Here is a 13,440-nt window from a genome sequence, read left to right on the forward strand (position 1 = left end):
CTGAAAAGTCGACGCGACGTCGCCACATACTTAAGTATTACATGCGCAATTGTTCAGAACTACTGATATATCTATAGTCTATAGACGTTACAAGTACCTAGGTAAATAGGTATATGCTATGCTACATACATCTGTGTTCAAGAACTTGTACTTTTGTATTATTATAGTCGTTGAAGTCTTTTTTATACGTCCACGCTGTGCTGGTAAAGACATCAACGCTTTGGTAGTGCGTAAGTTTTTTTTTTAAATATAATTATAATTAAAATGGTTTTGGTCTGAATGAAAGGATCTGCTATATGGCTATATGATATCTAAGGAAAAGAGTTAGGTTGGTAGATATATGGTGTAGGTATAGTATATGTTTGAGAATAAATAGGTACTGCATGTGGTAGCTGAATAAATCGATTATATTTTAACTACAATGAAAAATAACCTGTATAGACGTAATTGTAATTCTTATCATTATTGATTTAGTTCGCTTACTGTTTCCGAACGTGATTATTTTTTAACGCAATATTTACCGACAAAGTTACTAAATACGAGGCGACCCAGTTGTTAGTTATCAACTGATTATTTCACAATACATTCATATGGAAAAATATAAGAACATCTATATCGGTGTACATAATTACTATGTATCTATTACTTTGGTATTACATTACTAATTATAACAACTTAATAATAATATTTATAGTTATTTATAGTTGGTTATATTATAGTTATAATACGTAAAAACACTTTTGCCCCTGACAGACTATGGACAGACAGCCTAGACATCTAATCTACCTAAGTAGGTATGACGTACCTAGTCCCTTGGTACGTATAAATCTTCAAGTACGATATATGATAATGCCTACGCCCTACAGATGCGTTGAATCATTGTAATGATTTGAAGTCAAGGTTCGTGAGCATCATTTGCCTTCTAAACGAAGCGACGGCCGTTCCAGTCTATAAATAATCGCTAGCGTGATTGGACGTTTCAAATCAATTATTGCTCTATTTGACGAGTAGGTATTGACTTTTCAAGACCCGGGCCCGGGCAAGCAAGCTGGGCTGGCCTATATATTCTGTGTATACTGTAATTATAGCTATATAGGTATATTATGCACTTTGTGAACTTGCTGCTCCAATGCAACAATGATTTGTCAAAACAACAATAGATGGCGGTGAGGTTTCGTTTATATGTGGTGTTTAAACTTGAAAATAATACTTATAATATGGATATAATTATCCTTTTAAAAATAATATGTGTTCTGAATTAATCAGATTAGCAGTTTTCACAGAATATTCAGGTTAAAAATTGATGTTGCGTAGAAACCATACTAGATGTCGCTGGTAACAGCTCCAATTTATTTACTTGACAATCAAACGTCATTAGACCGTCTCGCTCATCTTCCTTCACGCATCCCGCTCGCACAGACTAAAACAAATTAAAACCATAATCACAAAAATTACGTATGTGCATTTATCATGGTGTTGTTCTGTGAGTAAATATCAACAGAGTTCAAAAATGGTGTGAATTAGCGTACGCGTTATGGATCTTTCGATCTTTTAGCGGCCGAAGTGCTAAACAATAAGTCATCATAACAAGGTAACGAAGATGTTCTTGTAAAACAAAAGGCGTCCTTCACACATTAGTGAGGCTCATTTGTTTGAATTAGTTATCTGAACACGCCCCCGATAAAGAGGTGATTACTGGTATCATGTAAGTACTGCACTCCGTTCCCCGCTCACGAATAACTCAGGTGGTGGTCGCTTATAATACCTAACTTTCCGGACAGGGACTAACTAAGCTTACTAATTTAAGCTCAACATGGCTAATACAAAGATTACACGCAAAAAGAATAAAGATGATAAATCAACAGGTAAGAGAACGAAGAAGACAATGAGACTCGATGAAGTTGAGGAACTCAAATTCCTATCTCATGAAGAAAGGATACAATATCTTATTAAAAATGGTAACTTAATTAAAGATGAAATTTTTAATGATGCAGCATTGAAAAAGAACAATTTGAAAAAGGAAGCATTGGTCAGAAAACCTCATGCTAAAAATGACAAACTCATATCCAAAACCGGGAAACTCAAAAATAGAAATAAACACATTAAGTACATGGATTCCATTTTGATGAGTGAACTTCTCATTAAGCAAGCTCCTAGAACTAAGAAAAAAAACAGTGGAGATAACAACAATGATAATGAGTTAAGTGACCAAAATAAAAGTGACGGCACGAGACATAAAATTGAGAGAAGTATTGAAACTACACAAAATCATGATGAAGTTATTGACATTAACATTGACTCAGATTTAACTGAGGCAGCTCAAATAAATGACAAAAATGAACTGAAAATTTTAGCTAAGCAAAAGCATAATTTGAGTAAAAATCAAAACACAGATGTTGATATGGTTGAAATTTGTATTGATACCAATAATCCTGTTATTCCACAAAATAAAAAAAATGATGAAAAGAGAACTAAATCGAAAAGAAAAAAATCTATTCTCGCAGAAAGACTGGAACAAATGAAGACAGTGAAACTCAGCAATGGAGTTTCACTTTCTATGCAATATTACCAGTGTGACCATTGCCAGAAAAAATTCTGCCAGAAATCTTCTCTACAGAGACATATGTTGTTGCATCTCAATTTAAATCCGTACACTTGCCCGGCGTGCCCCAATAGACATTTCCGGCAAGATGGCAACAGGAGGGCTCACATTCGCAGGAGACACCCGCAACTTTTCTTAAAAATGAAATATGAATGTACCATCTGTAAAAAGCCATCAGCCTCATTAAATGAATTAAAGCGCCACAGAAAAGAGCATGTCAAGAAACAAAAAGGATTCACATGTGTGTTTTGTGAGAAAGTTTTTAAAGACAAGGAGCTTTTAGCAGACCATGAGAAACTTCACATGTCACCAGGGCGATACAAATGCTCAATGTGCCCTATGAGCTATGACTCCCGTCCCCTTTACTCTGACCATTTAAAAACACATGCAAAAGTAGAGGACTACTATTATTCTTGCCAATATTGTGGTAAATCCTACTTACGACCCAGCTCCATTGCGAGACACATCCGAGTCAGCCATGGTGGAATGAGGATGCAGTGTCCCATTTGTAAGAAGCTGTTGAAAGGGCATCTAACTGAGCATATGAGAACGCATGAGAATGACAGACCACATGAATGTGATGTGTGCGGGCAGAAATTCACTCAGTCCACACAGCTTACAGTCCACAAGCGCTCCCATACTGGTGCTAGGCCATATCCTTGCCGGATCTGTAAGCAACCTTTTTCTCACTCCAATGCTCTAATGCTCCATATAAGACGGCATACCGGAGAGAAGCCGTTTGAATGTGCTATGTGCCCGCAAACATTCTCCCAGTTACCACATATGAAAGCTCATATGCGCAGCATCCATAGTAAAACTGAATTCTACAAATGCACTAAGTGTACCAAGTTTTTCAAGCTTAAGGCCCTACTAGAAGCTCATTCAGAAGAATGCGGAGGCGTTGAGACTGTTAAAAAACCGGAAAACAAAGACAGCACGCTGGTGTCGAAAATTAGATTCCACCTCGCGCTACTTTTCACCATGATCGCGTCTAAAGAAAAGCTGAGCGACCTAGGTGCGTATAAAATTATTTAAAAAAATTCGAATGCACAGTTTTTTACAGTGTGAACATCGCTTCCTGTGTGTGCGCAAATAACAGGAATCCATTTTGAAAAAAAATCTCTTGCATTAGACATCAACGGGTTCATACAAATTACAAATACATTTCATTGATTTGAGCCACTTCAATAACACGGACAATAACAATTGCACTGTCATTTAGGCGGTTGCCCTAAATAGCCCTGTAATCGTTTTACAATAGGTTGACTATATTATAGTTTGCATACAGATGTGTGTCGCTTTTGTGACGTTCGACGTATTTAATTTCAATGTCTAGCGTTGGTATGGATGTTGCAGTAAGGTTAAATGAATACTACAACGATCAATCGGCAAAGAAACACAAGATTGTGAAATGTAAAAATATAACTTGACAAATTATATTTTCATTATTGACCAAAATTTAACCCTTCAAATGCCACGCCTAAACTTTTCTAAAAATAAACTTTTCATCCTTTTGTATTTCACAATCTTGTTCTATTTTTAAATCATAAAATTTTAAAGTTAATTGTCTTTTTTTCATCTTTTGGCTTGCGTGTGCGTTTTTTTAAATTACTGTTATCTGTATTTTTTTTTCTTTTAATTGATAGCAAATCATAAAATGTCATTTTATCAGGATTCAACGGACGGCGACATGGGTAATTGAGTTGAGTGAGTGAGTGATATCATTTCCCATTTAATTCGGTGACGGTTGGTTATGGGAAATTGGTCTTTATTCTCGATGGGCAACGGTGTTTTTCGCTTTACGGTTAAGGGTGATGGGTTCAGAAGTAAATAGTTCCATTCGTCTAAAGGACATTGATCATATTTGTCCAATTGCCTTGTATTTTGTAAATATATTTTTCTTAAATTATTTCTAGTATAATGTGACGAGCCTTCATTAAAAGCTCAATTTCACACACTTTTTAATGAAAATAATTCTCTAAACTAACAATTATATGACAACGACTGTTATAAGAAAGCATTATGACTCCAGGCTGAGTACTTGGAGCTAAACTCCAATCATCAGTACTTAGCTTGTTATTTAAATTAATTGAAAATGCCTAGTCCCCTTCGGCAAAAGTGGTGGAGTAGGTACTTAAGTCAATTTTTTAAGCAAACATAAAACATTCTAAAATAAGCAATTTGGGATTGGGTTCTATTCTGCTGCATCCCACAAAAACATGAATGTTTAGCCTATTCTAATATTGTATTTCGGTCAGGTTTCAACAAGCGACTCATCGACGACATTCTGGTCGACTCGATTGAGGCCATGGGCTTAGCGCCCTGCAAAGACAAGGATCTGCCTCCGTATACGCGTCTGAAGATCAATGCACTCATGTTGCTTCAAGGTATGGATCAATATTTTTTCATATTATTTCTTTTGCAGTATTATTTAGTTCTTATCGTTCTTGTCCCTATTTTCTTAGTACTCTTAAGCATGCTCAAACTTCTGATTTTTATATAAAACTACATAGTATCAGGGGCGGCTCACTCCGCGTTTCTATCGCCGCGCTGCAAGTACATGCTTGCGGCCGCGAGTTCGCGGCCTAATCAGGGGTGGCGCGCGTTCTCACGAAACGCACTTTCGCACGTTCTATTGTTACTTTACGTCGCGAGTTTTTTTTAAGGTTCTTACGCGATGTCCGCTTGTGAAATGGCTAATAATGCTTAGTTAAATACATATCATGAATAAAATAAATACCATAGGACATTTTTACACAGATCTACTATTAATAAGTACCCCGGAAAGGTTCAATAAGGCTTGTGATGTTGGAACTTAAACAAACATATATAAATACTATAGATATACCTAGAAAGTACCCAAGACTTGAATATAATAGTATAACATTTTATCTGAGTATTAATTCGTTTTAATCCATAGGCAACCCTATCGCCCGACGCCGCGCACGTGCGGCTCGTTTCTTTGTAAGAATTTTGTAGGCATTTAAAAAGGCGGCATGTCGTGAACATCAAAGCAGTGGGCCTTCTGTACTAGTACTATTATATATTCTGTGATAGTATTATAATTCAAGCCTCAGTAAAAAAGGAGTAAAGAAACAGACCATTAGTAGTAGGTATGTGTAGACATCAGCTTAGTCACAGATAATGCGAGAACCATGCTTAAGAAAGTTATGTCTCTAAAACCGTGCATTCTGCTTGGAAGAATGTAAATAAATGTCTTTTTTTTTCATTCAAGGTACCGTGCCTAAGCCGCAGATGGCACTCTTCGCCAAGCAGAAGAAAACCACGGAGGAGATATTGGAGTTGCTGACTGACGATGCGAATAAATAATAGGTTAGATTAGGTGCTTGTGGGGTTAGAGTAAGAGAGCTAGAGAGAGCTTTTCTATAAGTCAAATTAAAAATTGGCAACATCGTAGTATTGTCCCTTTCAAATACGAGTATGCAAGTAAACGTTGCCACTTTTAAAAATATTTCTTTGTCAGGATTAGAGATGGGCCGAATATTCGGTAAATATTCGGTATTCGGCATATTCGGCAAGTTTTTCAATATTCGTATTAAAAAAAAATAGCGTAAGTTGTTTAATTTTTCATCGGATAATGACATCCTATTTCAGCGTTCTTCACCACCAAAGGGAGTTAAAAATGCGTTAAAGTATAAGTACCTACAATAATTATTTAAAAAAGTAAAAATAACGTAGCTCTAAGCTAATAAAGAAACAAAAACCAAAATTTTCTTATACACTAAATTATAGGAACATTAAGAGCCTTAGTACCCATTACCAATCATTGAATTTTTTTTAACTCTAAGCCTATTCTAAAAGAATATTCGGCCGAATGTTCGGTTCGGTAACAGCTGAACCGAATGTTCGGCCGAATATTCGTATTCGGCAAAGTCCGTATTCGGCCCATCTCTAGTCAGGATGCAGTTATGATTTCATTGATTTCCATAGGAAACGAAGCGCGGGAAGTTCCAGCTCGGTCTAAATGTCAGTCTTTTATTAGATATATTATTATGCAAGCACGTTAGGCAGATATCTACACTGTTTTAGGTACATCTTTTAAACTAACCAGCAAAAGTAGCAAGCAAGAACTTCATTCAATCATACTATGATATTCAATATAATAATAAAGTCTCATAACTCCCATAGTTAGTAAAGGATAAGAAAGTGCAACAAATAAAAAATATATTCGCCAAATAGGCTACCAGTTTAGCAGAAGGTTAGGGAGGTTAGGATTAGCACAGGTATCAGTTCAATAGTTTGCACATTTCCTTAGTGATAACTAAGGATAATATAATACATTTCACATGTTCTATAACTAACACTGCCATTGATATTTTTAGGTATATACCTATCTTACCATTTAAACGAGAGTACTTTTTCCGAAATATTTAACTTTTCTGTTTGCTAGTAATACATTATTTAATAAGTGTTATCAATGAAAATGAGCACACCGGGTCAAGGGTGGCATTTAAAGTTTACTGATACAACTAAGAGGTTTTTTAAAGATTCTAATGCTGCATTAGTCACGAAAATAGAATTAAGGACTTAAGGAATTATTTTGTTCTCCAAAGCATGAGGCTAGCAGGCATTTGGCTGCTTATAAATTTACAACATGTACCAGAATATCAGGATCAGGATGGTATTTAGTCTATGTATAACACATAGACTAGAAAAATTATTTAGAAAATCATGAATAGATTGAAATCGAAACGAGTGATGTGAGCGTATATGCATCACATATTATTACTAATGTCTATTAGTATAAGCATTCATTTTAACTATTTTAAGACTAATTTTAGCTAGCGACAAGACCAAAGCTTAGTGGAAGATATTAGAAATATAAATATATTAATTTATTAATATATAATTTATAATAATTTCATATGGTTGTATTGCACGATAGAGTAACTTAGCTAAATTAAGGATTTTATTAATATTTAAAACTTTGTTTTTATATTCCACATACAAAATGACAGTAGGACGATCAGAGGCAGGCTGATTGGGTAAAGTCGCTGAGAAAAAGTCGTTCGTTGACCACCCGTTCTCTATCGTTTCCGTTGACACCACGTTCTATAATATTATTGTTGTAGAGCAATATATCTATGCGCGGTTGAGCTAGGTTGATGGACAAAATTCGTCCTTCTTTAGTGGCAAATTTGAGTAGCGAACTATAAGGTCTATATAAGATATAAGTATCAGGGATATAACAACAGAGTTTAATATAACTTGCCATGTGACTACAAATTAAGTGATTAGTCCAAAGATGATTGTCTTGCATTTTAACTATTTATTGTAGTTTTAATATTTTCATTCCGACGTGTGAATGAATGTGCCATTGTTTGTTATTGGTAACTATTTTAAATACAATATTGATTTTTATTTTATCTAATGTATAATTTTATTATTTTGTAATGTTGGTAAGATTTAAATGTCTAAATTCTAAATGCAATCAGTAGACGCTGAATGCGATCTCGAAAAACAAACACTCAAAACCAAATGAATGAATGGCCTATTATCGTGTAGTTATTAATAATGTAACTGTAACTCGAATATGTGCGTGCAAACTAGAGTAATTTAGCGAGAATATGATGGTAGTATCTTAAAAATCTGATGGTGTCTAACTATAACGTACCTATTTCTATATTTAAGATTTGTAAGTGGGCCATATTATTTTAAATAGTGCAAACTGCGTCTTCAATTTCAATAATCACGTTATGCTTTCATTACTCAGAATCATGAGCGCCTTTGAGTGCAATAAGAAATTCTATTTTCAATCAGCTAACATTTTATTGACTTCTGTATGATGAAGACACTATCCAAAGAAATATTTGAAAAGTTTAGGACTCTTTCCTTTTAGAAAGATCCAAAGAGTGCGTGAAAAAAAAAACAAATTTAAAAAATGCACAGCACTGATTGAGATGCACATTTTTTTCCTAATAACAAGTACTGTAAGTATAATTGGAAAATAGAACAGAGAACTTTATAAGAAATCGCCTAGGTTTTATTAAATTCGATATAAAATTATCTGTCAACTAACATTTTCCGAATTAAATAGTAAATCAGCACAATTATATATTATGCACATAGCTTACATAACTTACATTTCATAGCTGTAAAACCAAAACAAGCATTGTAACAACGACGATGTTCAGTATGAGTGTATGTATGTTAGAAAAAGACATCAACGCAACCTTCGATGGATGACCTTGTATTGCAATACTTATTTTACTAGGTCAACATTAACATAATAATTTTCAGCGTTGGCTGTTCAAATATAAGTACTTTGTATTTACTTGTTGAAGTATTCCTACCTTTTGGGTCCGCAGATTTTATAACGATAGATTATATTTCGTAAGTTTTTTTTTTTAATTTTAACCTTGCAATATTCTAAATTCAAAACAGTAATTTCAAATTACAATTTAAACCTAAATAGGAAGAAAAAGGAACTATGTATTAATGCGATGCATTATTAGGTTTAATTTTAATTCCGAGGGCTCAGTCCCTCAGAGCAAAATCAAGCGCGGATCCAGCTTCGTGCCCAGGGGGGGGTCACGTGGTAAGGCCCAGGCCCGGGGGGGTCACGTGGTCTATTTGTATGGCTAACCTAGGCTCCAGGGGGGGGGGGGGGGGGGGGTCATGACCCCTATGACCCCCCCTGGATCCGCGCATGAGCAAAATATATTTTCTTAAAGCTGTGCTCACTTGCTCAGTCCAATCTGAATATTTTTAGGGTTCCGTATTTTTCTGTCACATTGCCAAAGTTGTCTTCTGTTCTGTCACGTTAAAGATCTACGATAAAGTCATTCATCAATAGGTTCCGGTTATTTTGCAAAAGTATAAATTATAGTTAACGTAATGTTCAAAGGTAATGTACACTTAGGGTCGGTCTTTGTTTATTTACAAAACAAGTTATTTATTTTGTTTGTTGGAGGAACTGACCCGAAGTACCAAAGAATTTAGAAGTTAAGCTAAATTAAATGTCTATTTGATTGTGTTCCTGTTGTTTTATTTACAATTACACCTATTTTAAGAGATCAATATTAATTACAGTCTATAAAGCCAATTGATTTAATGTCCAACCAGGGGCGGCTCACTCCGCGTTTCTATCGCCGCGCTGCAAGTACATGCTTGCGGCCGCGAGTTCGCGGCCTAATCAGGGGTGGCGCGCGTTCTCACGAAACGCACTTTCGCACGTTCTATTGTTACTTTACGTCGCGAGTTTTTTTTAAGGTTCTTACGCGATGTCCGCTTGTGAAATGGCTAATAATGCTTAGTTAAATACATATCATGAATAAAATAAATACCATAGGACATTTTTACACAGATCTACTATTAATAAGTACCCCGGAAAGGTTCAATAAGGCTTGTGATGTTGGAACTTAAACAAACATATATAAATACTATAGATATACCTAGAAAGTACCCAAAACTTGAATATAATAGTATAACATTTTATCTGAGTATTAATTCGTTTTAATCCATAGACAACCCTATCGCCCGACGCCCGTTTCTTTGTAAGAATTTTGTAGGCATTTAAAAAGGCGGCATGTCGTGAACATCAAAGCAGTGGGCCTTCTGTACTTGTACTATTATATATTCTGTGGTCCAACACAAAAATTATTTTGCTATTATTTTTACTGAAAAAGTTTTTTTATTGAATAAAACACATTTAACTGTTACAAATTAGTCATTGCTCTACAATATTTAGTGATGTTTTGGTTTAATTCGCATAGAACATTTGAATTTTGCTGCTTTTTTTTAGTGCCAACATTTGGTTAACTGTCTCGTCTATAGCAAATATTATTTAAAAAATTAAACTCGTTACTGTGCCTTGGGCGTTTGCAGGGTTAAGTCGGCCCGCGAAATTGTTCAATGATGCCAGGTAAAAAAACCACATTAAAAATTCTCGAGTCTTTCAAAAGCAGTTGCTAAAAGTTAAACATGATAATAATTTTGAATTTTTATTTTATGTTTGTCAGCGTGGAGAATGTTGATAGAAAATTAAATTTATTCGACGCAATACGGCCTCTGCCATTGATTTGATTGTATTGTAGTATTTTACATTAGGTAACACTGTAAGCGTCAGCGAATAATTGATAGGCGAGTGTTTCTGGCGTCGGCATTTTTGAGAATTCAGTGAAATTCTTGATATTATTTCAGAATTGTGATTTCAAATATCTGTTACTAGTGCCTGTTCATCGCTACAAGTTTGTGTTTTTCTATAACCAGCCGCGCTGTGCCAATAACAGGAACTTTGTGTTCTAACCTCTAAAGAATCTAGTCATCAAGTTTTTGTGTTAATAAAAACGTAATCTTCCAAGATGAGTGAGTATATATTACAAATAAATTTACCTCTGTTACATATCAGCTATATGTATCAGAATATTTCAGCTGATTTGTTTGTTATTGTGATAATTTGAAAATGTAACCTAAAAATAAATTTCTATTTACAGCAATGGATATTCGGCCCAACCACACGATCTACATAAACAATTTAAACGAGAAAATCAAAAAGGAGGAGTTAAAGAAGTCTCTATATGCTATTTTCTCACAGTTCGGCCAAATCTTGGACATAGTTGCGTTGAAGACTCTAAAAATGCGAGGCCAGGCATTTGTTATTTTTAAGGAAATTTCTAGCGCTACAGTTGCTTTGAGAAGTATGCAAGGATTCCCTTTCTATGATAAGCCCATGGTAAGTATAAAACTCTGTACTTGAAACTCATTTAACTTGTTATGTGTTATCTCTATTAATCACTGACAATATCCTAAAGCAATGAATTTGTTTTAGTATTATTTTGGCGTGGCGATATATTTAGTTTCCTTTAATAGAATACCATGCCATTTTACTAAAATAGTAAAATTATGGCTTAGTGTAACTAACCCTTAAAATACAGTAAGGGATTTTAGACTGAAACCTTAAAATATTTGTTTACCGTAATGACTTCAGCATAAACTCGTAACCTTTATAAAAAATCACAATAAGAATGATTAATGACAATCAAATTCACTGAACACGCTTTAAAAACATTTTTATTCCAGAGAATCCAATACTGCAAGACTGACAGCGATGTCATCTCTAAGATCAAGGGTACCTTCCAAGAGCGTCCCAAACGCCCCAAGATGCCCAAAGGCCTGGACGACAGCCGCAAGAAGAAGAACAAGGATGCCCGCGCCAGCATGATCCCTGGCTTCGGACAGCCGAGCATCCTCAACCATACGAATATTGAGCAGCCACCTAACCAGATCTTGTTCCTTACAAATCTGCCCGATGAGACCTCGGAGATGATGTTGTCTATGTTGTTTAACCAGTTAGTATTGCATTCTTTTTTTTTCTTACGGTTAAATAGACATCGAATTTTTAAGAAGCAGAAACATCTGCCAACAATGTTGAGGTAGTGAGTCTCAGGACAGTATTTTTTCCACTTTTTCGGTTAACAGAATTCAGAATTTTGAAGATTTCTCATCAAAACTAATTCATCATCATCCTCCTTGCGTTATCCCGGCATTTGCCATGGCTCATGGGAGCCTGGGGTCCGCTTTGACAACTAATCCCAAGATTTGGCGTAGGCACTAGTTTTACGAAAGCGACTGCCATCTGACATTCCAAACCCAACTAGACCTCATCAAAACTAATTACCACATTATTTTCTTTTCCAGATTCCCTGGTTTCAAAGAAGTCCGCCTGGTACCAAACAGGCACGACATTGCCTTTGTTGAGTATGCAAATGAAATGCAGTCAGCGGCAGCGAAGGAGGCCCTTCAAGGCTTCAAGATCTCTCCGTCACATGCTATGAAGATTACATTTGCTAAGAAGTAGATACCTATAAGTGATTATTTGTATATTATGAAATAAAGTACAAAAAAATTGAGAACTGTTTTGAGCATTGCACTTCGCCTGAACAGCTCTCTAGGCTGTGATTAGTTATTTATACTTTAGTTGTTTCCTTGACCATCCTATTCTAGTAGGTATGCGATAATTTGAAATTAAACAAATTTTAACTCAGTCTGCAAATTACGTAGACAGACATATTTCACAAATTCAACTTCTGGAAAAGGCATTTACTCGGTTTTCTTTGAAGTATCTAAGCAGTTACGAGAGAAGTAACTGTTTGTACGGAGAATCGATCGTCCCCAAAACTGGATAAAACTGCAGAGTCCTAAGCAAAGTTTACACTTTTCTACATTTATATTGAAAGTACGGAAACACCCAATATCTCGTTTTTTTTTTGCTGGCTTTCCACGCATTTTTATTTTCCGCAATTTGGCTCTGTAAGTCACTCCCAAAGTATAGTAAGAAAGAGATATCTCGACTTCTTTCTCTCTCTCTCACTGTAGTAGAAAAGGTAGTTTTTGTACAAACTGATATGGAAACACCGATAAACGTCAAATTCACTGACAGTTCAAGTGTCAAAACAACGCCCTAAATGGAATCACAACAGAAAGTAACTTTTTACAGTTTTAACAAAATGGTTGAATGAAAATAGATTAAACTAAAATTATAATTATGGATTCAATTTCGAACACATTGCCAAACATAGTCGACGTAGAATGGAAACTAGAAGTAGTGACTAACACGCCCGGTGTAGGCTCTGACAACTTACTGTACACAGTGGTGTTAAAAACTGATTCTGGTGAAGACATACGTTTTACCTGCGGAAGCCAAGAGTTACAGGATCTGGTATACAAGCTTAAGGACCTGGTGCGGCATTGCGAGACGATGAAAACTGAACTGGCGTGAACTTGTGAATGATCATGAGATTTTGTGTATAGTGCAAATAAATGTTATTAACGTGAATTTGCTATTTGTCTTATTTCTTGTATATTCAACGGTGCAG

General features: G+C 35.4%; 3 protein-coding genes across 6 annotated transcripts; all 3 read left to right on the top strand.

The window, feature by feature from the left end:
- The first annotated feature begins 1,015 nt into the window (after positions 1-1,015).
- On the top strand, positions 1,016-6,178 carry LOC125232136 (zinc finger protein 135-like). Of its 4 annotated transcripts, none has more exons than XM_048137762.1 (4): positions 1,030-1,705; positions 1,866-3,617; positions 4,861-4,989; positions 5,838-6,178. In XM_048137762.1, the coding sequence occupies exons 2-4, from the start codon at positions 1,886-1,888 to the stop codon at positions 5,930-5,932; spliced, it is 1,956 nt and encodes a 651-aa protein (XP_047993719.1). In that variant the 5' UTR covers positions 1,030-1,705; positions 1,866-1,885; the 3' UTR covers positions 5,933-6,178. The 4 variants fall into 4 exon arrangements, with proteins under 4 accessions (XP_047993721.1, XP_047993717.1, XP_047993719.1 ...); XM_048137763.1 differs by having other exon boundaries at positions 1,030-1,688; XM_048137764.1 differs by lacking the exon at positions 5,838-6,178 and adding an exon at positions 4,275-4,309 and having other exon boundaries at positions 1,016-3,617; positions 4,861-4,992.
- A 4,509-nt stretch (positions 6,179-10,687) lies between these two features.
- On the top strand, positions 10,688-12,474 carry LOC125231896 (U1 small nuclear ribonucleoprotein A). The gene is made up of 4 exons (XM_048137487.1): positions 10,688-10,930; positions 11,059-11,297; positions 11,645-11,913; positions 12,263-12,474. The coding sequence occupies exons 1-4, from the start codon at positions 10,927-10,929 to the stop codon at positions 12,420-12,422; spliced, it is 672 nt and encodes a 223-aa protein (XP_047993444.1). The 5' UTR covers positions 10,688-10,926; the 3' UTR covers positions 12,423-12,474.
- Positions 12,475-12,988: 514 nt separating this feature from the next.
- LOC125232179 (COMM domain-containing protein 3) lies at positions 12,989-13,400 on the top strand. The gene has a single exon (XM_048137809.1). The coding sequence runs from the start codon at positions 13,110-13,112 to the stop codon at positions 13,341-13,343; it is 234 nt and encodes a 77-aa protein (XP_047993766.1). The 5' UTR covers positions 12,989-13,109; the 3' UTR covers positions 13,344-13,400.
- Positions 13,401-13,440: the final 40 nt, after the last annotated feature.

The sequence above is a fragment of the Leguminivora glycinivorella genome, chromosome 12 (assembly GCF_023078275.1).
Source record: "Leguminivora glycinivorella isolate SPB_JAAS2020 chromosome 12, LegGlyc_1.1, whole genome shotgun sequence".
Classification (NCBI taxonomy): Eukaryota; Metazoa; Arthropoda; class Insecta; order Lepidoptera; family Tortricidae; genus Leguminivora; species Leguminivora glycinivorella.

Excerpts from the sequence above, each read along its gene's own strand:
- LOC125232136 (XM_048137760.1), top strand. The coding sequence starts at position 1,814 with ATGGCTAATACAAAGATTACACGCAAAAAGAATAAAGATGATAAATCA. Across the intron at positions 3,618-4,860 it reads AGAAAAGCTGAGCGACCTAG|GTTTCAACAAGCGACTCATC; the intron begins GTGCGTATAAAA and ends TATTTCGGTCAG. Across the intron at positions 4,990-5,837 it reads TGCACTCATGTTGCTTCAAG|GTACCGTGCCTAAGCCGCAG; the intron begins GTATGGATCAAT and ends TTTTCATTCAAG.
- LOC125231896 (XM_048137487.1), top strand. Across the intron at positions 11,298-11,644 it reads CTTTCTATGATAAGCCCATG|AGAATCCAATACTGCAAGAC; the intron begins GTAAGTATAAAA and ends TTTTTATTCCAG. Across the intron at positions 11,914-12,262 it reads TTGTCTATGTTGTTTAACCA|ATTCCCTGGTTTCAAAGAAG; the intron begins GTTAGTATTGCA and ends TTTCTTTTCCAG.
- LOC125232179 (XM_048137809.1), top strand. The coding sequence starts at position 13,110 with ATGGATTCAATTTCGAACACATTGCCAAACATAGTCGACGTAGAATGG.